Source organism: Cibotium barometz, chromosome 15, assembly GCF_041138505.1.
Source record: "Cibotium barometz isolate CiBa-2024 chromosome 15, ASM4113850v1, whole genome shotgun sequence".
NCBI lineage: Eukaryota > Viridiplantae > Streptophyta > Polypodiopsida > Cyatheales > Cibotiaceae > Cibotium > Cibotium barometz.
Genome location: NC_141060.1, coordinates 35,266,113 through 35,289,532, shown reverse-complemented (window position 1 = coordinate 35,289,532; position 23,420 = coordinate 35,266,113). Strand labels below are relative to the sequence as shown.

General features: G+C 45.0%; 1 protein-coding gene across 1 annotated transcript in view; it reads left to right on the top strand.

Annotated features, from left to right (window-relative positions):
• LOC147631231 (Amino acid dehydrogenase family protein) overlaps window positions 1-22,785 on the top strand; it is a 44,202-nt gene extending 21,417 nt beyond the window's left edge. The window contains exons 3-5 of the mRNA XM_086809565.1: window positions 21,824-21,981; window positions 22,146-22,358; window positions 22,434-22,785. Of these exons, the coding sequence (XP_086665691.1) occupies window positions 21,824-21,981; window positions 22,146-22,358; window positions 22,434-22,673 (611 nt within the window). The 3' untranslated portion in view covers window positions 22,674-22,785. The remainder of the gene's footprint in view (window positions 1-21,823; window positions 21,982-22,145; window positions 22,359-22,433) is intronic.
• The last annotated feature ends 635 nt before the right edge of the window (window positions 22,786-23,420 follow it).

Genomic DNA, 23,420 nt, shown 5'->3' with positions numbered 1-23,420 from the left:
CATGGCACAGAACACCGCTGATGTGTTTGGGTTTTTAGCCCAGGAAGATAAGTTGGATGGAACCAACTATTCTCTGTGGAGCTTTATGATCAGGAATCTGCTAGTTGCAAAGAATTTGTGGAATTATGTAAGTGGAGCTGAGGCAAGGCCTATGCATGTGGCCCCAGCTACCCCTCCACAACATGGCAGGCAGCAGGTTGTACCACCAGCTCCTCAGGCACCTACACAGGAACAAACTAGGTGGGATTCCAGGGATGCTCAGGCACTCTCTTTGATTGCACTTTCAGTTAAGAGGTCCATTATTCCGCATATCCGTTCATGCAGGACATCTCAGGCTGCATGGGATACTTTGGAGCACATGTATCAGGCTCGCAATGAGGCTAGAGTTGCCTTTTTGAAGCGGGAACTATCACACTTGTGCATGGATGAGGGTGATTCTATGCAGGATCATCTTACGAAGATTCAGGATTTGAGAGAACAGCTCTTGAATATTGATGAAATCATTTCTGATGCTGAGATGGTCACCACTACACTTAACTCTTTGCCGAGCTCTTATTTGGGTTTTCATACATCTCTTCACTTGTCCATGAGGGGTAATCCAGTCCCTCTATCCTTTCAGGATTTGGTTGGACTTTTGCTGCAGGAAGAGCAGACTCGGAAAAATGTCATGCAAAGAGGTGGTGAGCAAGCATTATTTGCCAAGAACAAGGGCAAAGGAAAATCTGGTGCATATAAGCCTAAGTCAGAATCAAGACAGCCATCTAGTAAAGAGAAGGATGATGCACAGAAACCTAAAAAGAAGGGTAAGTGCCATTACTGCAAGAAAACAGGTCACTATATTCATGAATGTCCTAAGAGGATAGCCAAGGAAAAGAAGAAAGAGTCTGGTAATTCAGTTGAAGACTCTTCAGATGTGGATAACAAGAAAGATGATGCCACAGTCAATCTTGTGGAAGAGGATTGGTGCTTCTTTACTTGCAGCTATGATCCCTCAAATCAGGTACATTCACTCAGTGTGAGTGAAAGTGGTGATGTATGGTTCTTTGACAGTGGTGCCTCAAGGCACATCACGTCCAGAAAGGATTTGTTTGGCAAGATGGTACCTTCTTCATGTGGCAGAAAGGTTACGTGTGCAAATAATGCTTCTTATCCAGTTCAGGGCACAGGGGATGTTATGCTTACAGCCATTAATGGCTCCGAATTTCTCCTTCAGGATGTATTGTATGTGCCTGGGATAAAGAAGAATCTTCTCTCAGTGTCTTCTTTTGCAAAGAGAGGGCTGGTTGTTTCCTTTGAGGATACTAAATGTATGGTCCGTGACAGGGAAAGTGACTTTGCTTTGGTTGCTACAGGGACCTTATGTCGCGGTTTGTACCGTCTTGATCCTTATGAGAGGCACAGTGCATGTGTTGTTTCTACCTTTACATCTGCTATGCAGGATGCAGAGTTGTGGCATGCCAGGTTTGGGCATGTAAATTATGGCAGTCTCATGGCACTTCAGAAGCTGAAAATGGTAGATGCCCTACCTAATTTAGAGACTCCTCCCAGACATGTGTGTGAGGGATGTATTTTGGGAAAGATGCATCGTCAGGCTTTCAAAAAGGATAGAGTTGTTAGAGCTGTCCGCAAATTGCAGCTCATTCACAGTGATGTATGTGGTCCAATGAGGACACAATCCTTGGGAGGTCATTGGTATTTTGTTACTTTTATTGATGACTTTTCCAGATATGCCTGGGTGTATGCTTTGAAGAACAAATCTGATGTCTTTATGCATTTCCGACATTATGTCAACATGGTTGAAAATGCAACAGGACAAAAAGTGCAGACTCTCAGAACTGACAGAGGGGGGGAATACTTATCTAAAGTATTTGATGCTTTTTGTTTAGAGAAGGGCATAGTACACCAGTGTACTACACCATATACACCTCAGCAGAATGGTGTGGCCGAACGAAAGAATAGGTCACTCATGGAGATGGCCAGGTGTATGCTGAAAGCAAAGGGATTGCCACATAAGTTTTGGGTGGAAGCTCTTATGTGTGCCACTCATGTGTTGAACAGGTGCCCTACAAAGGCACTCAGATCTGTTACACCCTATGAAGCTTGGTTTGATCGGAAACCTAGTGTTGATTATTTTCGTGTGTTTGGTTGCTTGGCTTATGCACATGTACCACAGGAGCTTCGTGGGAAGCTTGATGATAAAGCCATAAAGTGCATATTTGTTGGCTACAGCAGTCAAAGTAAAGGGTACCGTCTCTATAATCCTGTCACACGCAGGATTTTTGTGAGCAGAGATGTTGTTTTTGCAGAGAATTCAGCACAACCCATTGCTGAATTTAAATTTCAGCAACCTCAGGAGTCTTTTGATGTATTTGAAGGGTTGATACCCATTGGCATAGGAACCACAGCTGATATACCGGCTGAATTTCAGAATTTGCAGCCACCACCTCGTGTGTTTGATGCTTTAAATCAGCCCCAGGCTGAGCCTAACATACAGCAAGCAGAAGAGGATATTGTTGTACAAGAGAGGACAGCTTTGCAAGAAGCTAGAACCATTCCTCGTTGGGCTATACAGACTCTTCAAGAGAGTAGACTTGCTGCTCCATTACCAGGTAGGACACGTAGGAGTACACGTGAGGCTGAAAGCTCTCACTTTTCAGAGTCAGCTTGGGTGAGTTCTATTATGGATGAAGAGGAACCTGAGAGTTTTGAAGAAGCAAGTGAAAATCAGCATTGGATGCAGGCCATGCAAGCTGAATTGGATTCTATTGTTAAGAATCATACATGGGATTTGGTGGATTTGCCTCCTGGCAAGAAGGCAATTGGTACAAAGTGGGTTTATAAGGTTAAACGCAAACCAGATGGTACCATTGATAGGTACAAAGCAAGGCTGGTTGCTAAGGGCTATGCTCAGAAAAAGGGCATAGATTATGAAGAAACTTTTGCCCCCACTTCTCGGATGACCACCATCCGTGTTGTTGTTGCTATGGCTGCACATTATGGCTGGTTTGTACATCAGTTGGATATAAAAACAGCCTTTTTGAATGGTGATCTTGAGGAAGAGGTTTATGTGATACAACCTCTTGGTTTTGCTATGTCTGGTCAAGAGCACAAGGTGTGCAAGTTGAGGAAAGCTTTGTATGGCTTAAAACAAGCACCGCGTGCCTGGTATGCAAAGATTGATGCATTTTTGACTAGCCAGGGGTTCACCAACAGTCCAACTGAAAGCACCCTCTACATCAAGAAAGATGGGGGGGATATTTTGATAATCATTCTTTATGTAGATGATATGTTGCTCACAGGTACTGATGCGGATAAAATTTCAGATTTTAAATCCGAACTCAAATCTGCTTTTGAGATGTCAGATATGGGTATGTTGCACTATTACTTGGGCATACAGTTCATACAAAGTGAGAAGGGTATCGTTATGTTACAGTCGAAGTATGTACAGAGACTGTTGGAAAGATTCAAATTTCAGGATTGTAAGCCTATTTCCACTCCTATGGAACCAGGGCTGAAACTTACAGTACATGATGGCAGTGAATCTTTTGATGCTATTCTCTATTGTCAGGCTGTTGGGTGCCTGATTTACTTGTGCAACACCAGACCAGATATTCAGTATGCAGTATCCCAGGTGAGCAGATATATGCACAGCCCACGGATGCTTCATTGGCAAGCTGTAAAGCGTGTGTTTCGTTACTTGCAAGGCACCAAGTCTTATGGCTTGATGTTTCCCAAGGGGGGTGACTTGCATTTACATGCATACAGTGATTCAGATTGGGCTGGTGACTTCGACACAAGGCAGTCTACCAGTGGTAATTGTTTCTTTTTGGGACACTCATGCATTTCATGGTTGAGCAAGAAACAATCTACAGTAGCTACCTCGTCTTGTGAGGCTGAGTACAGGGCAGCTTTCACAACGACAGTGGAATGTGTTTGGCTACGTAGACTCTTGGCAGATCTTCATCCTTTATTGGAGGAGCCTACTCCGATTCTCACTGACAGTCAGAGTGCTATTGCAGTAGCACGGAATCCTGTGTTTCATGCACGAACGAAACACATAGAGATACATTATCATTATGTCAGAGAAAGACTTCATGCAGGGGAGATCAGCATGATCTATTGTCCAACACATGACAATGTCGCAGACATTTTCACCAAAGCTTTACCTCGAGAAAAGTTTGAAGCTTTCCGCAAAGCTTTAGGCTTACTTCCTTTTGGTGATTGACATCATGCCTTGTACCCACATTGGCACTGCAGGGGGGTGTTAGAAATAATGTCCTGACATTATTATGGGCAGTGGCCAATGTATTAGGACCGGCCGGGCACTTTTTACTCACTTTAAGTGAGGTTTTTTCCCCGCGCCCAATAAGGCGCCCAACTTACCGTTATGTGAAACGGGCACCAGTTAGGGCTATTATATGCCCTAAGTTTTGTAACAAACTTATCTTCATTATTTGAGCTCCATCGTTTTGCTCCTTGCCTCCACACGTTTTGTTCTGTTTCTTCGTGTGCTCCACACCGTCTCTCACACTCACACCTTTGTTGTTGTCCATGATGTCCATCATCATCAAAGATGACTCTGCCAGGCTCCTGTTGCCTTGCAGGCTCCTTATACATGCATGTTTCATCAAAAATGACATCATTGCTGCGTATAATCTTTCTATTGACAGGATCCCAAAGTCTATACCCCATTTCACCTCTGTCACCATATCCTAGGAATATGCATTTGTGAGACTTAGGATCAAGTTTGGTGCGCATTTCCCTGTGTATGTGCACGTACGCAACGCAACCAAACACTCTCAAGTGCTTGTATGACGGAGGCTTCCCTGTCCATACTTCCTCTGGCACTTTCCCACCAAGCCTCGTGTTAGGTGACCTGTTTATAAGGTGAACGGCTGTCATAACAGCTTCAGCCCAAAAACCATGAGGTAACGCAGCATGTGACAACATAGAACGGACCTTCTCCTGAATGGTCCTGTTCATCCTCTCTGCTGTCCCGTTTTGTGGAGGATCATAAGGAGTAGAGAGCTCCCTCTTGATGCCTTTAGCATCACAAAAGTCCTGAAACTGTTTGGGCATATACTCTCCACCATTGTCGGAACGCAAAGCCTTCAGTGTTTTGCCAGTTTGATTCTCAACATGAGCAACAAACTTTTGAAACACTGAGAATGTATCACTCTTCAAACGAAGAGGATAGACCCACACCTTGCATGTGGCATCATCAATAAAAGACACAAAATATTTTGCCCCTCCCAAAGAAAGCTGAGGCATCTCACATACATCTGTATGCACAAGCTCTAACTGAGCATCTTTCTGTCCAAGAGCTTTCTTGTGGGGGCACTGTAGTTGCCTACCATATATACAATGCTCACAAAACTGAAAACTTGAAAACTTTAGAGAGGGCAAGTAACCCAAACGAGACAATTGCTCCATTCCCTTGACACTCATGTGTCCCAACCGGCTATGCCACATAGAGATTTCCGGCAGCTCGGTTGCATTTACATTAGCATGGTGACAAACACCTGCATGCATAAAGTAAAGAGTGTCCACCTTAGAGCCTCTGGCAACAACCAGTGAGCCCTTACTAATTTTCCACTTTCCACGACCAAATGTGGTAACATAATCAGCATCATCAAGCTGTCCAGTAGAAAGCAGATTCTTCTTGATCTCAGGCACATGCCTGACATCATGGAGCATAAGCTGTGAGCCATCTGAAAACACAAGCCTCACATCACCTCTGCCAAGAATCTTGCATGCATGGTTATCACCCAAATAAACCACTTCTTCATTGCTAGCAGTATACCTGACAAACAAGTCTCTGCAACCTGTGACATGAAAGGAGGCACCTGAATCAATGATCCATGAGTGCATACCATGACCACCTGTAAGAAGTGAATGGGCATCAAGTGAAGAAGTAAATAGGACCTCATCCTCACTGCCACCTGCATGTGACACATTGATTTCTTCAATCTTGACTCCACTTTTGCGCTTTGGCTTTACATCTTTGGCTTCATCTTTGTCTTTGTCTTTGCCTTTTCCCTTTTCCTTTTGATCATTTTTCCATTTGTAGCATTGCTTTTTAATGTGTCCCTTCTTGCCACAATAATGGCATTCCAAGTCCTTTTTGGAGCGAGACTTGCTCCTTCCCCTTTCTTGGCTTTTTCCCCTTTGTTGGGATCTCCCACGTGCATTCATTGCATTGGACTTTCCAACAGAGTTGTTTTTCCTGTTCATCTCTTCTTGAAGAAGAGCACCCTCAACATCTGCATATGACAGCATAGCATGCGAATTGCTAGTGGCTGTCCTGAATGTGTCCCAACTCTCTGGCAAAGTGCATAACAGAAAAGTGGCTTTGAACTCATCGTCCATTGCCAACTTTTGATTAATGACCTGGCTGACAATACCATTAAACTCATTTAGATGGGCTGTCATGGACGCCCCTTCCTTCATCTGAAGACCTATGAGTTTCTTCAACCAATACACTTTGCTTGAGGCACTTTGTTGGGCATACAAGTCCTGCAATCTCTGCCACATTCCCCAAGCTGTCTTCTCTTCACGAATGCTGAAAAGTAAAGAGTCTGACACAGACAACATGATAGTAGATCTTGCCAGCTCATCCATATCTTCCCACTCTTCAGCAGTAAGAGAAGCGGGCTTTACACCCCTTTCTTTGATAGGCTTGTGCTGCTTCTTCTGGAGCAACACATTATAGCACTGGGTTTGCCAAATATCATAGTTATGTGAGCCTTCAAGCTTCTTGATGTGAAGCAATGAAGAGCTCTCACCTGTGGTTGCCATAGCAAAATGCAACCTGTCAATGCTTGACTCCCTGCAAAATGTGCAAACACTGCACCAAAAGCACACAAAGTGCTCACAGTTGTTCTCCCAAGCTTTATCTCCCACTGTGGAAGCAAGAATGCAACTTTTCTCCCACTGTTTGTGATGAAATCACCAAAATCTGGTTGCTGCAGATTTTGGACAGCACCTTAAATGTGCTCTGTTGCCCTTCCAAAGTACTGTACAGCAGTACCAAGTGCTCACCAATGATGTACCAAACCTGTACCGGCAAGTACAGCAGCTGAAATTGAACCTTTTCCTCACTCAAATCAGTGTACAGCCATGCCAAAACTTGCACAAAGCTGTGCCAAATCTGTACCAACAGGTACAGTAGCAATAAATGCTATCTTGGCTGTCCAAATGAGTGAAAATCAGACTTTTACAGTCTCGAACACTGCATACAACAGTTCCGAACAGAAATTGGGCAAAAGCCCCTTGACTGCAAGCTGATTTCTGAGGATTCAAGGCATAAAAGTCTTGCCTGCTGCTTTGCCAAGCTCAACAAGCATAAAATCTTGAAAAGCCCCTTGATTTAAGATCAATTGCTGATCATACATGGTACATTGACGCACATGAAGGCATGCAGAGTCTTCGCGATGCTTCCCCTTGGCCACATATACATCCAATACATGAAAGCCCCTTGTTTTACAGGCACATTGAGTGCTTGTAAGGCATCAACACATTATCCACAGCATCAATTGCGATTGCCTGCATGCAAATCAACTTAATCGGCACAAAAGCCCCTTGATTTGCACTGCAATTTGCTGCAATTTTGCCCGAATGTGCGATTTCTCACATCATACAGCATGTATGAGTGCTTAATTGCACAATTACATCAAAAGCCCCAAATTTCGACATCCAATTTCCTGCAAATTGATCCTGATTGTGACCAATGTCACCCAATTTTGCCAATTTTGCTCAAAATTGAGCAATTCGGCACCTGTACCTGCTCAATTGATGATTGTACTTGCTCAATTGCAAATCCCAAAAAAAAAATTGAAGCAGAATACCTTGTAATTTCTGATTTTTTTGTTGCAGAAGGGTTGATGAATTTGGTGCTGATGCTTATGCAGTTGCTGCGCCGTCTGTACCATGCTGCTCGTCCAGCCCCGTACTAAACATGCTGTATACCAGCTCGCCTAGCTTCGTACAGTACTCTGCTGAGTACTGTAGCCGTACAGTCATCCATACGGAGAAGTGTCAAAGAAATTGATGCCGCTGCGAGCTGCTTCGTGGACAGAAGCTATTGCGTCTTCCTCCTTCACGTTCCCGAAAACGTTACCGAGGGGGGAGGCACCAAAGCCAAGCTTGCTGACAAGTAGCCCCGTGCGGCCAAGCTCGCTGAAGCCCTGTTTGTGCGCGCTGGCCTTCGCCTAGTGGCTAACGCTTGCCAGCCGATTAGCGATCAAACGCCTTGGCTTACGTGTCCGCCTGGCTCGCCTTCGTGCTACCAGCCATCCTATGCTGTCGACCGACAGCGCCTTGGCTTACGTGTCCGCCTGGCTCGCCTTCGCGCTACCAGCCATCCTATGCTGTCGACCGACAGCGCCTTGGCTTACGTGTCCGCCTGGCTCGCCTTCGCACTACCAGCCATCCTATGCTGTCGACTGAGGTGCGCCTGTTGTTGGTGCGCTGAAGTGCGCCTGCTGCTTAGCGCTGACACGCCTTTCCCCACTATAGCGCTACAAGCTTCGTTGCTCGAGCTGGCCTTCACGATTACACGCCTGCGTAGCCTTCGCTTCACACACCTTGTGGTCACACGCCTTGCTGCTGAGCGCCACTCGCATAGGTGGCCAGGCGCCTTGCTGCAAGCCTACGACTGGCTGTGTGGCTGTCTACACACTGTGTGCTGCTACTCTTGCACTGCCTGCCACACTTGTTGCATAGCTCAGCAGCCAGGAGAGAAATCAGCGCCTGTATGGTTTTGCAGCGACTCTACCCAACAGATGCGACTGAAATTCAGTCCGCAATTGCTCTTGCCTTTGCCTGTGCTCTGATACCAGTTGAATGGGAGAATTAGGGTTAGAGTTATTCATGTGTGGGAGACATATACAGAGAGAACAAGGGAGAGAGAGAGAGAGAGTTGTGGGGATAAGTCAACTCATGGGAATGAGTGTGTGACTCCCCTATCACACATGTATATTGCACTAGTACACATAGTGCACTTAGTACATTAAAATTACTAAGTGTACTATGTACTATAACTTATGGGCTTGTACACACTATAAGGGTGGGCATAGTGCGTTTACCCCAACAACAGTATATCGGCATATGTAGTGCTCCTCTGACTCCACGTCCTGGTGACATAGCTGACAAATGCGGTCTTCTAGCTTCATGCCCTCGTATCTGCCAGTCTCTATCCTCAGCTGATGTGATGAAGTGCGGATCTGTCCAATGGCACTGCGAATGCCATGTGAGAGATGGGTGTCCATGTATGTAGACCGTGTCACAAAGCCATCTGGGGAGATGTGTAGAAAATGGTCCCAATAGTGGGCCATCTTCGTGCCTAGTGGTAGGGGGGGGATGGACCACGTCCTTTCTGCATCTAGCCTCACGATGTCCATCCTGATCACCCTATTTTGCTCAGAGTGACTAAGGTCCAAGAAGGGGCAGTCCAGGCTGTAATCAAATGGAGGGAGTGCATCAATCGTCATGCCATGTAATCTCAGCCAGGTACACATCTGGGTGTACCAACATCATGTATCGTCGTCTGCTGCTAACTGCTTGGAAGAGATAAGTGCTAGGTGTGGGTATCTCTGCCTGGGGAGCTCCCATATCCTTTGAAAAAATGTCACTGACTGGAACAGGGCTTCGGGAACCACTGGTGCGGCTCCTATCTCTACTCTGACAATATCATGAGGTACCGATGGTTTGCTTCGAATCATGCGTGCGATCATAGTCACCAGTGGTTTCTCTAGTACTTGCCATCCATCATAGAAATCTCTCTGGTCCGACCTGGTCGACAAGCGGCTCCCTCCTCGTGTGGTAGAGGTTGGGTCCCTATATGGGTGAGCCATATAAGAGTGTAGGTGTGACCAATGTGTCAAACAACCAGAGTTTGTTGCGTGGCTCCTGAAACTGAATGTAGGCACATTGTCTCTCTAGTGTCCCTAGGGCTGCATATCCATGTGCCAATCTAGCCTCTGTTGCTTGCCTCATAGAGAACTGTGGTTCGCTGAATGTGACTCCTAGGTACACATATGATCATGTGTACTCCACTGATGCACCTCTAAAAGTGAACTGATGGTCGGATCTAGTCACCCAAGCCTGTGCGGTATTGAAGACCATAATCTTAGTCTTCCCAGGGTTCACTGTGAGGTCCCTATCTACACAAAACAATTGCAAAGCATCCAAATGCTGTTGCAAACCCTGAGGGGAGTCTGCAATAAGTACTATGTCATCGGCATATAGTAGTATGGGTATCCAAACCCCTGCCAGACTGGCCCCCTGCCCCCCCATCCTGTCAATGTAGTCGGATATCTCATCAATGTAAAGTCCAAAAAGGGTGGGTGACAGTGGGCATCCCTGCTTCACCCCAATGGTGCTAGTCACTGTATTCGACATGCCTTCGGGAGTCCGTACTCTGCCTATCACCGCCTCATATAATGCATAAATGCCCCACTGCGTCTCCTCGGGAACACCAATGTCATGCAATGTCCTCATGAGTCTGGCACGTGGCACCGTGTCAAAGGCTTTGCGGAAGTCCACAAAGCAGCAATATATCCTCTTCCCCCGTGCTCATCCCTCCTCAATGAGAGCCCCGAGGGTAAATATGTGATCCAAAGTCGTGAAACCTTGTCTGAAACCTGCTTGCCCAGGTGCTCTGAGTCCATGTGTCTTAGCCCATCTACTCAGCTCTCGATCCAAAATAGATCCGAATATCTTGGCCAAGCAATGGCCAATCATGATGGTCCTGTAGTTCCCTGGTATCATGGGGTCACCACTCTTAAATAGAGGTACAATAGTATGTGCCAACCAACTGTCTGGGAAACCTTCGCAAATGGCCCTGTTAAACATGTGTACTAGCAGTGGTGCCAATACATCTCTGGCATGTGAAAAATGTTCTGCCACCAGACCATCCTGGTCTTGAGCTCTTCCATTACGTAGTCTGTCAATAGCATCCAAAACCATCCGAATGGTGACAAAAGTACTATGATCCAGGTGAGTCGCTGACGGATGAGGGATTGGGGGCTGCCCTGGTACTTCATATAAAGTTCTTGCATATTCATGCCATGCCTTAGGTGCTGTGATAGGTGTGGGTGGCTGTCGCTCATGGAACATCTTCCACGCCCTCTTGCTGTCCTGCCCCAAAAATAGTTGGTATATCTCCATCTCAAGCTTGGCCAGGTAATCCCGCTTCTTCTTCCGCACAAGGCGTTTGAAGAGCATTCTAGCATGTCTATGTGTGTGGATGCCAAGGGTGATCTCCTGCTGCAAGCGGTCACGAGTCTCGCGACATTCATCATCGTACCAACCATTCTGTGGGGCCGTATGGTGAGGAGGGGTAGAAAGAGGGGGGGTATACGGGAAAGCATATGCTGCTGAACCATGTAATACATATGCCAACTCTTTCGTAAGCTCATCAAGTGGACTGCTTGGGTCAAGAGCGAACATACCATCATATACTGCACTGCCATATGTTAGAAGTCATCTCTTGTCTATTTTTATACACCAGGGCCTTTGTTGTGGGTGTGCCCGCCCTTATGAGGTGTTTTCTCATTTTTCCCCACTCTCCGCAATTTTTTTCCCATTTTTTCCCATTTTTCTGTGGCTTGGGAGGCAGCCCTGAGATGGCAGGAGGACCCAGTAGCTGGCCAACTGATGGCACTGGTCCACGACTCCATTTATGTGATGGCCGACTGCTCACAACTGGCCGACTGGCTGCATTTGCTGGTCGTGGAGTTTCAGGGCCAGTCAGCTGCCTTTAGCACAGGTCGACTGGGTATATGGGGCCATATAAAATGGCCCCCAGCCCCCCATTCCATTCTGTACTATTTCCGGGATCTTCTTGTGTATATAGAGCAGAGTTACACGCCTCTATCTCTCACACTCTTGTGCTGTGATTTCCTGCACTATGTTTTGCTCTTGTGTTCCCAGATCTGGTCATCATCTCCGCCGCGTATTCTGACATGGTATCAGAGCCTAGGCTCTAGATAGTTCTTGGGATTTGTGTGAGCAAGAGGGGGACTGTTGTGTTGCTGATTGGTGGACTGTTGTGTTGCTGATTGGTGGATTGTTTGGGACTGTTAGGGAAGAGGAGAAGCAAGAGGACGGTGGGCTGATTTGCTGGACAGCCACTTGCAGGTGTTAGTTCTTCTTTGTTCCCACCCACCCACCCTTTTGAGAGTTCATCCCCACAATGGCAGATCTGTTTGAGATGGCCGAGAGGCATGTGAAGATCCCGACACTCCCCACGTTCCCGGTGGACCGTCAGTTGGACGGGAACAACTACGGCATATGGAAGGTTATGATGGAATCTGTTCTGGAGTCTTACGACCTCGTTGATTTCGTCGTTGTTGGGGTTCCACAGTCGGAAGTAGAGGAAGGGGAGCTACCGTCGATTCGAAAGGACCGGGAGGCTCAGACACAGATGTGGGATCGTGTCAACGCCAGGGTCTGCTCGTTTATCTTTCTCAACTGCACACCGCAGATAATCAATCATGTAAAGGCTGTGAACGAACTCCACGGAATATTAAATTCGAATTTTTTTTTCGAGTAAAACCAGGTTTTTACGCCGTGAACCGGACTTCACGAAATATTAAATTCGATTTTTTTTTCGCGTGAAACCTTAGATTTTCACACTGTGAAACATTCAATGTTTCACGCTGTAAACCAGACTCCACGGAATATTAAATTCGATTTTTTTTAACGTTTAAACTTTCACGATCTGAACTTTCACATCGGAATTTCTTTCACGGTCGGAATTTTCGTCGAAATTCCGTTCACAGTCGGAATTCCATTTATGGTTTGACTTTTTCATGTCCTGGCTTTTCACAGCCTGACTTCTTTTTTTTAAAAAATAGTCTAGTGGGAACTACGAATTTCTCTTGGGAGATAATATTTTTAATTTTAAAATGAAAGGGATATGGGCATTTTTTCAAAAAAGTAAGTGGGAATAAAAAAAGTCAACCTTTTAATGACACCCCTTACACCCTTCAAAATGATCCCCAAAATAGATAATTTGACAACTCATAAGCATCTACTCATTGAATGTTCATTAGCCTCAATGAGTTATGTAAAAAAGTAATTAAAGATTAATCTTTTTACTAATCTTTCTCTCTTTTACACTAATCAACGACTTTAATTAACCACTAATCTCTAATTAATTCACACAACAATTGTGTAAATTAATCTAAAATAGAGGATTAATTAGACTCTTAATTATGGTCTCCTCTTTTAAGATAAAATTAAGCAAAGAGAGTCAAATTTCTCCAATTCATGAAAAAATTGATGTAATTAGGTGTTTTGATGCATCTAGATGCTCTCAAAACACTCAAAAACACTAATTTCAACTACTCATATGATCCATTTAGACTCCAATTAACACATTTTCTAATTTTTTGGCCTTTTGAACAAGATTAATCACCCTAAATGACAAAAATCAATCCATTAAGAGAAATTAGTCAAATTCAAGGATTTTTTGATGATTTGAAGAATTTTTTTTAAAGATTAAGCTACTCTTAATACTTGCTAACACTCTAATCCACGTAATTTCAACAAAAAACACACAATTAAACTAAAATTAATGATCTTAGTTCTATGTTTAAACTAAAGAAAGCTAACATTCACTAAGAATTGCATTCTATTGCATTGTGTGATGCAATGGATGTAAACTAAGCCTAATACAAACTATGTGCAAGTCCTAAGAACATGAAAAACCACAAAAGCAACAATAAATCAATCTAAAAATTAAGCAAAAATCATTCTTTTCAAAAACAAAAAAGAGAGCTATATTTTACACCAAATCTCACACAAATCACCATCAAATTCACATGTTTTTCATGGGAAACCATTAATCAAGATAATAGGTAATGAGTTATAAGTAGATTAGAGGCAAAACAATGGAAAAAGCCAAGGGATGGCTCCCTGGCAGCGGCGCCAAAAATATTATGGCTCACCCTAACCCTCCTTTAAACATATCCAAAAAGAGATTACCTGGTGAACCGCAACTGTCGTGAGGATCTTTCCAATGGCTGAGCTCGTAACCCTTGAGGTCTCCAAGCTCTACAACTCCTTGAGAAGCAATTCCACCGCGTCTCCCACGAGCATTGTCACACTGTTGCGTTGCACTACGGGTCCTTGTTTCTCCTCTCACCTCACTTCACTCACACATACTCATTAGCATGCATTAGGGAGAGAGATTAGCAAGAGCAAGCCTCAATTGCACGATGGGAGAGTATGTTGTATTATGAGAGAAATTCACTTATAAACATGGCCATAAGTGTTCACACTCACTTAAACTGTGGTCGGTCGGGCACTTTAGGCTCATAAGAGGCCGCTGCGATTAGGTGTGAGCATGAGCCCACTGGGTCCACTATGGAATGGCCTCACCTTCCAAATACCAACTAGCCAAGATCACTCTGTCAGTATCAATTTTTCTAACTGCAATAAAATAAGCTTCAAATTGATGCAACCAAGAATAAAGGGTTGTGGGATCGATTTTATCATTATACTTACTGAAACTCATCCCTTGGGGAGGATGACTCAAGGAAGCCATTGGTGTCGCTCTTGCATCTAAAGCAACAAGAAATCTTTCATGCTCCACAGGTCACCTGGCGTCTTCTTGTGTATGTTGCCGCACTATCTTCCATCAATCGAATCTCCATTGCTCGCATCTGCAACTAGAGGGTCGAACTTGGCTACGGTTGTAACCCCTTAGAAGGGTTATCCAGTAGAGCATCTGCTATCGGAATGTGGGAAAGAGAAGGAGAGAGGAGACAGAGAAAAAGGGGCTGGAAAACGGGTTCTTTTTTCCAAGGCCAAGATTTGCGCCTTCTGCTCTTCCAATTTGGTGCTCTAGTCTACGATTGCTTGCAACATCGTTTGGAACATGTTGTGCACACTCATGTCTTCCGTCCTCAAAGGACTGCCTTGGTGCTCCTTGTTCTGAAGTTCTTTGTTCTCTCTCTTCATCGAAGCTCACTATATCAAAAGTATGCACTTCCTTTCCGGAACACAATCTGACCATCCACTATGCGTGTTGGAGACTTTCCGGAGGCTAAAAACCAGGGACAGGAATCACACCGAAAGGGGTGGTCCTCGGAGTCTAGAAACCAACCACACAAGTGAGAAAATAAAATTCTTTCTTCTTTTCTGATTTTCTGGCTGAATCGTTACACTTAAAGAAGGCTTTGATACCAATGTAACATGTGGAAGCTCTGGGAGTCTTCTTTTAGCCCTGAACACCATCTTGGAATAACTTGATGCAAAATGCAAGCAAGAGAGATGGAAAGAAGAGAGAGAGATAGCTGAGTTTCAGTATATTCATAGTAAGGTGTACATTCTTGGCTTGCCAATCAAAAGGTATAAATACCTAATCTACATCCTATTCTGTGACCCTACTCCCTAGAGGAGTGAGTACCTCTAACAATGAGCAATATGCACCTTAAATAGGCCTTGGAAAATCTTCATGGACTGGCTGACCTGCCTGTCGGCCACGTCGATCGACAATAAATCCACATAAGCTGCAGCCGACAAAGACATATCACCTTCATGAGCTGGCCGACAGCTCCTGAGTCCTCCTCAAGGTTTCCCTGCCCACACATGCAGCACATGCTCCTGCATCTAGTCCAAAACTGGTTCTAATCTTGTTCTTTATCTTGTTGCCCTTCAAGAATTAGTCTTGGGATCATCATGTACATGTGCATGCTCGTGACATGATAGCATCCCAAGCAGTGACTGGCATTTCTTGCATACGTGCTAAGAAATCCTTAGCCGTGTCAATCTGAATATCCTTAAGTCCATTCAAGATCTAGGCTTCCCGTGCTTCCAGGTTTCTGCGGACACAGGGTTCACATGCAACATTTGATCTTTACATGGTGACACAATTGATTGTGGTTGCCTGGGACACCCGAGTCTAATAAGTGTCTGGCTACCATGTACATCATATCTTACTACCGATGGGTCATAATGACTATGCCTGACAAGAACGGCCAAATAGTGCTAGACATGCACGCCTGTCATGTGCATGCACATGGACATGCCTAATTCAAGGCTAATTCCGGATGGGCAGCAGATAAACAATAGATCGGGGCACTAGCGAGGCTTAGATATGAAAGAGTGCACAGAGCGGAAGCAGAGTGGCACTAGAATGTGCTGAATAGAGAGTAAGAGAGAGAGAGAGATATGGAGAAAACTATGCTGAATATACTGAAGCAAAACAGTCCCAAGCAAGAGACACTACAAGTCTCATAAGTGGGGGAGCAAAATATGTACAAGACTGAATGAATGATGAGAGGCCAGCACCCACTATATATGGTAGATGTAAGCTGGCCCACTGGACTCCGCCTCGGTAGAGGAAAGCGCCACAGTAGGCTGCTTTTTAGTGCTCCAAGAAAGGGCTCCAGACCCAAGTGAAAAAACACAACCAGTGGTCAAACGCCGTGTATCTAGATCTCCAGCCTAGTCTGAGTCAGATCATCCAACAAGAGTGCGTCCTTGGCCATAAAGGATGCCAAAATCCAGAGTGCCACGCAAGTACCGAAGAACTCTGAGAGCACACCGCCAATGCTGCTGACGGGGTTTGGATGAGAAGGAACTCAATAAACTGACTGCGAAGCATATATCCAATCGGTAGTAGGTCAACCATACCAAACAACTGACGAGAACCCGATACTGTCCCTGATCAGTCCCTGGAGAAGCATCAAGTGAAGAGCTTCTCACCAATATCCATAGGAGAAGATACTGGTTTGCACCCAGTCATCTGAAATTCGTCAAGAATCTCCCGAGTGTACTTCTGCTGAGAGAAGAAAATGCCCTTCGAGGTCTGCCAAATCTCAAAGCCAAGAAAATAATGCAAGAGGCCAAGATCCGTCATCTCAAACTCTGTCTCCAAAGCATCCATAACAGAACGGATCCGCACAGAATAAGAACCTGTAAAGATGAGGTCATCAACATAGACCACAATGATAATAATCAACCCCCTCTCAAGGAGGATATAAAGGTTCGAATCTGCGAGAGAACGGCGCAGGCCGAGCTTCTGAAAGAACTCATCAATCCGTTGGTACCAAGCCCGCGGAGCCTGCTTCAGACCATATAAAGCCTTCTTCAGCCGGTACACATGATCTTGTTTGCCCGGAACAACAAATCTTGGCGGGGCTGATCAATATAAACCTCTTGCGTAAGCTCTCCATTCACGAAAGCCGACTTGACGCCCATCCGGAAAACGGGCCATCTATGGTGTCCTGCAAGTGCAAGAACGGTACGAATGGTAGTCATCCGAGCCGTTGGAGCGAAGGTCTCATCGAAGTCAACTCCAGGGCGTTGAGCATAACCCTTGGCAACCAACCTCGCCTTGTGCTTGTCCAAGCTGTCATCAGCTCGGAACTTTGATTTGAAGATCCAACGCACACCAATCACCTTACGCTGCAGTGGCCGAGGCACCAAAATCCAAGTGCCATTCCGTTCGATAGCATCCAACTCTGTTTGCATAGCACGACGCCAAGGCTCATGTGAAAGAGCCTCGTCTACAGAAGAGGGATCAGAAGGACCATTAATGATAGTAGACATAAGAGCATAATTAACAAACATGTTGCCCTCATGAATTTGTTTCCCTGTAACTCTGGAAGAACGCCGAAGAGAACCAGGCGGAGGAGCAGAAGGAAGCTCACGTAACCTAGAATCACGAACTGTCTGATAATACCAACCAGGTACAGATCTGCTCGAACTCGTCGGAGGAGGAGCAGGGTCATCATCATCTAACTCAATATCCTCCATTGGAGGTGTAACAAAAGCAGTGGGAGGAGGAGGAGGCGGAGGCGGAGGCGGCGGAGACGGAGACGGAGACGGAGGTGAAGGAAGAAGAAGCTCACCACCCCCCTCTAAAGATGTAGGAGTCTCGTCGAACACCACATCACGGCTCACAACTACTTTGCCGGCCTGAGGATCATAAAGACGATATGCCTTGGACACAGTGCTATATCCGAGAAAAGTCATGCGCCGAGACTTCGAGCCCAACTTGGAGCGATGCTCCTTAGGCACATGAACATACACCGTACACCCAAATATCCGGAAATGAACAATAGAGGGCTTCTCACCATGGAAAACCTCATATGGAGTTTTATCTGGAAGAGCAGCAGTAGGAGACCTATTCTGAATGTAGACAGCAGTGGAAGCCGCCTCAGCCTAGAAACGCCAAGGTAATGAAGAATGCTCAAGCATAGCACGGGCCATCTCCATAATTGGTCCTATTCTTCCTCTCGGCAACTCCATTCTGTGATGGAGTATATGATGTAGTAAGCTGTCTCTGAATGCCATATGTCTTGCAATATTGCTTAAACTCCTGGGATGTGAACTCACCCCCTCCATCGGTCCTGAGAGCCTTGACCAAGTGACCGGTCTCTTTTTCCACCTCAGCTCTCCAATCACAGAAGTGCTGAAAAGTCTCATCCTTGGTCTTCAGAAAGAAAACCCAAGTATGTGTGGTAAAATCATCCACCATCACGAGCATGTACAACGCCTTACTCAAAGAAGCAGTACTCATAGGACCACATAAGTCTGCATGAATTAGAGCAAGTGATGTCGAAGGTCTGTGTGTCGCCTCCTTCAGAAAGGCGGCTCGGTGTTGCTTCCCCTGTAAACAAGAGGAACAAGCAGTAGACGGAGCCTTGATGGTCGGTAATCCCTCAACCAACCCATCCTTCGAAGCTCATTGCAGAAGCTGATAGCTTAAATGGCCAAACCGAGCATGCCAAAGAGCAGAAGAAACACCAGAAGAAAGCAGAGCGGTCAACTTGTAGAGACCACTATCTTGGACTCCTTGAGCCAAGATACTACCAGTCGCCTTATCATGAATGGTAATCTCATAACGAGAAAAGATCACCTCCGCACCCTGAGCTGTAAGAGCACTCACTGACAAAAGGTTAAAAGCCAAATCTGGAATATACAAAACGTCAGAGAAGTACCTCTTGTCCTCGTCAAAACGGAAGATGGGGATAGTGCCATGTCCATGCACTGGCACAGAAGAAGAATCACCCAAAGTGATCTCACCTGATCTGGTAGTGAAGTCCTCGAACCAATCTCGATGGGGTGTCATGTGAGCAGTAGCACCGCTATCAACAATCCAAGACCGTGATTGAGAAGTCACAAGAGCAAGTATACGCCGAGTACTTGCAAAGAGAAGAATGCCATCATCCTTCTTGGGTTGAGACACCGCCGTTGAGGAAGAGTTCTTTGCTGCTTCATCACGCTTCTGCTTGTGACATTGGGGTGACTTGTGACCCTTCTTGCCACAATAATGACATTCAATGTCCTTATTCTTTGAAGATTTGCTGTCTTTATCCTTGTCGGAATCCTTGGAGTTCTTGTCAGAACCCCCTTTTCCTTTCTTTTGTTGAGTCTTCCCTTTATCTCGCGCTACCAAAGCTCCATCAGGGCCACCAAAGGTGCTTGTCCGCTCCTCAAAGCGAGACTCAAATCTGTATAACGGAGGGGAGAACTTCCTCCCAAGTAACTGGAACACGACGAGGAGAAGAAACAAGAGACTTAAAGTATGCATCAAACCTCTCTGGAAGTTTGGAGAGCAGCCGAATAGCCATGTCCTCTGTGGAGATGTCCTTGCCACAAACAACAAGCTCGTCCCGGAGATCTTTCATCTTTGAGATGAAAGCAGATAAAGATGGAAAGGCAGAAACTGATAAGTTCATAAGTTGCTTTTCCAACGCCAAAATCCAACCCGGAGACTTAATCTCATAGAGATCTGCAAAAGCCTTCCAAACTTCATGTGCAGCATCTGTTGTACGCATGTGAGAGAGAACAGAATTCTGATAGTTCAACATCAGAAAGGAGAAAACGCGTCGATCATTCGACTACCAAATATCAAGCTGTGCCTGAGTCGCACCACCGGAAGCAAGGGTGGGAGGGGTGGCATTGGCCGGTGTAACAAGCCAATCCCAAAGATCCACGCCACGCAAGGCCGATTTCACCTTCACCTTCCATAGGGTGTCTTGGCAGACTCAGCAAACATATGAAGAGAAGTCGGTGCAGCTATCACAAAAGCTTGGGCTCAATCTCAAGAAAAAAATGCACAAACTCTAAAGTAGAAGTATCCTCCACAGGTACCAAAAGTGCCACCAAAGCCTGCAACACCCAAGACCCCCTGTGCAAAGGAGCAAACCCACAAGAGAGGAAAAACGCAGCAAAGGAAGTTGCTGTCCTAAAGAAAACAGGCTGCCTATGTCCCAAACTCCACGTGGAATAGAAGAAAACTGGTCAAACAGTACCCGAAGGCTGTGTTGATGAAGCCAAACTGAAGGGTGCAGCAACCAGCAGGTTCAGTCCAGAAAACGCAGCAAAGGTAGCTGCAGATCTGAGAGAAAAAACGTAAAGGCAAAGTGACCAAGTTCAGTCCAGAAAACGCAGCATGAAAGAGCTGCAGATCTGAAGGAAAACGCACAGAAGGAGGTGCTGAAAACAGTGCTGACTCTGGGGCAGCAAAGAGGTTGCATGAAAGAGTGCACAGAGCGGAAGCAGAGTGGCACTAGAATGTGCTGAACAGAGAGTGCAAGAGAGAGAGAGAGATGGAGAAAACTATGCTGAATATACTGAAGCAAAACAGTCCCAAGCAAGAGACACTACAAGTCTCATAAGTGAGGGAGCAAAATATGTACAAGACTGAATGAATGATGAAAGGCTAGCACCCACTATATATAGTAGATGTAAGCTGGCCGATTGGAGCTGCAAAACAGGCCAACTAGAGCTACTGGACAGGCCGACTGGAAAATGCCAAAAAAGCTGGGAAAAATCCCAAAAAAATACTAGAAAAAGGGGTGGCCAACCCACAAGCAAGGGCCATGCAAAAGGGACCAAATGGGCACCATAAAAGAGCAAAATCTGGGGATGAATGTGCTAACAAGATATAGCTGCCGACTTCATCTGCAAGCTTCTGTCCACATGGCCAATGCAGATGAAGTCGACAGCATATATCTGAGCCTGGCTATGGACAGAAGCCTGCAAATGAAGTCGGCAGCATATATATGAGCCTTGCTAGTGCCCCAATCTATTGTCTATCTGCTGCCCATCAGGAATTAGCCTTGGATTAGGCATGTCCATGTGCATGCACATGACAATGCCCCTCATATGTAACCTTACTCGGAGAGCAGCCAGCCATGGAGGGAGTCCCTTAGATTCTTACTGGTCACAACATTGAAGAACCTTGAATATCAAGTGAAGAAAACTCAAGTGGAGAACAAAGAAGAAGAACCTAGTGGATCTAGACGGGTCATCACATTGAAGAAACTTGAACATCAAGCCAAGAGGTCGGAACCTGAGTATCAAGGTGATAAAAAAATCTAGGGGTAAAAGGGCTTTGTTGGAATCAAATCTACAAGTAATATAGTTAATGGCTATATGAGAATGACAAGCTCTCGAACTTTTTTGAAGGCTAGTTTCTAAAAAAAAGAAGTCACTTAATGTAACACAGTCTAAAAGAGTCTTTAATAAAGTCTAGTTGTAATACCTAAAAAGAAAGTTCATTTGATAATTAATTGAAAGACAAAATACTAGCTCTTGCTGCACTATTTGAGCAGGCCAGATTCTTTACAGTTTGTGCTTGAATAGGGAAATTTATCTTCAACAGCTTGTTGCATGAGAGTGAAGCTGAAAATATTGTATGATCATTCCAACTGTATTAGACCAGGTAGAAAAATTCCCATATAACCTGTAGCATTGTACACATAAGACTTTCACGTTTTGTGTGTGTCACATGTATGTTTGCTTCATGGATGGGATTCTTACAGTGGTTTGCCATACTTATGGCAATGTGATTCAGGTATTTTGGTGCAGTTGCCTTTACCTAGGCACGTGAACGAAGAAAAAATACTTAATGCAATCAGCATTGAAAAGGATGTGGATGGTTTCCATCCTCTCAACGTAGGCAAACTGTGCATGAAAGGAAGAGAACCTTTGTTTGTACCTTGCACTCCAAAGGTTGGCTACAAACTTTGAATTTTTGCCGTACTTATTTTTGTATGATTTTCTTCGTAGGATTGGGACTAAGATATGGCTTAATCTAATCAAGGTGCTTAGAAGTTCTGGGTCCGCATGTGTCAGTTGAGGTGCTCTGAATGATGCTATGTAGCTACTGGGTGCAGGGCTGCATAGAGCTTTTAGTGAGGATGGGGGTTCCAATAGCAGGGAAGAGAGCGGTGGTGGTGGGTCGGAGCAACATAGTTGGGCTGCCAGTTGCAATGCTATTGAACAAACTGGATGCAACAGTATCACTTGTTCACTCAAACACATCTGATCCCAAGAGTATAGTGAAGGAGGCAGACATTGTTGTAGCTGCTGCAGGACAAGCACAAATGGTAAGTAAGGGAAGCGACCTTTGTAAAGAGCAGGGTTTTGGTCTTATCTAAAACAGATTGGATTCTTGTTTACAGATAAAAGGGGACTGGATCAAACAAGGGGCTGCTGTCATCGATGTCGGCACAAATTATGTTGATGATCCCACCAAAAAGTCTGGTCACCGGCTTGTTGGTGATGTTGATTATTCGGAAGCTAGAAAGGTAGCTGGTTGGATCACTCCAGTTCCCGGAGGTGTTGGTCCAATGACAATTGCCATGTTATTGAAAAACACGTTAGAGGGTGCTAAACGTGAATTTGTGCAGCCAGCTGATTAAGTGTATTGGTAATACGGCTGCTTATGGCAAGTTTACCCTCACAAACCTAGACCATTTGCAACGGCGCTTTTGGATTGGTTTTATTCAATAATTCAATGGTTGCTTCAGGTTTTACCTAGGGCGTCTTAATTTGAGTTCTATATGCTTAGTTGATGGTGTCTCAAAGAAGGCTTCAATTAAGGCAGTCTAGGATGGCCGCAATTCAAATTTTGTCATAATAAATGTATATATTGTTGGAAATTATTTCATCCCCAGATGGACTTTCCCATGCATATTCACGCTTGTATCTGGCTCGATATGAAGCCTTGCATTGGCATATCTTAGCAGAGATTTTTCAGCATTTTTTCTACCATTTTTCTAGTATTTTTTAGGCATTTTTACCATTTCTTTGCTACAGCCAAGCTGTCGGCCTTCTACAACTGGCCGACCAACTTCTCTCCCACATATATATAGGTGGCTTACCTTAGCATCATTATCATCTCATTTTTCAGCTTCTGCAGTGATAGGCAGCATCTACGAGACCTCCCTCATGTTGCTCCACATGATGTACTACCTTTTCTGGTGATATTCAGCAATGATCTTCTTTTCTCCTTTATGCTTGCTGTCCATATACAGTGTTGTACAGTTCTTGCAGCATTTCTGAGTGGGTATCTCACCATAGTGCCCATTCTTTCATATATGTGTTCGGACATGCATACATGTTACTACACCATACATGCTCGGACATTTATATATGTGCTCGGACAT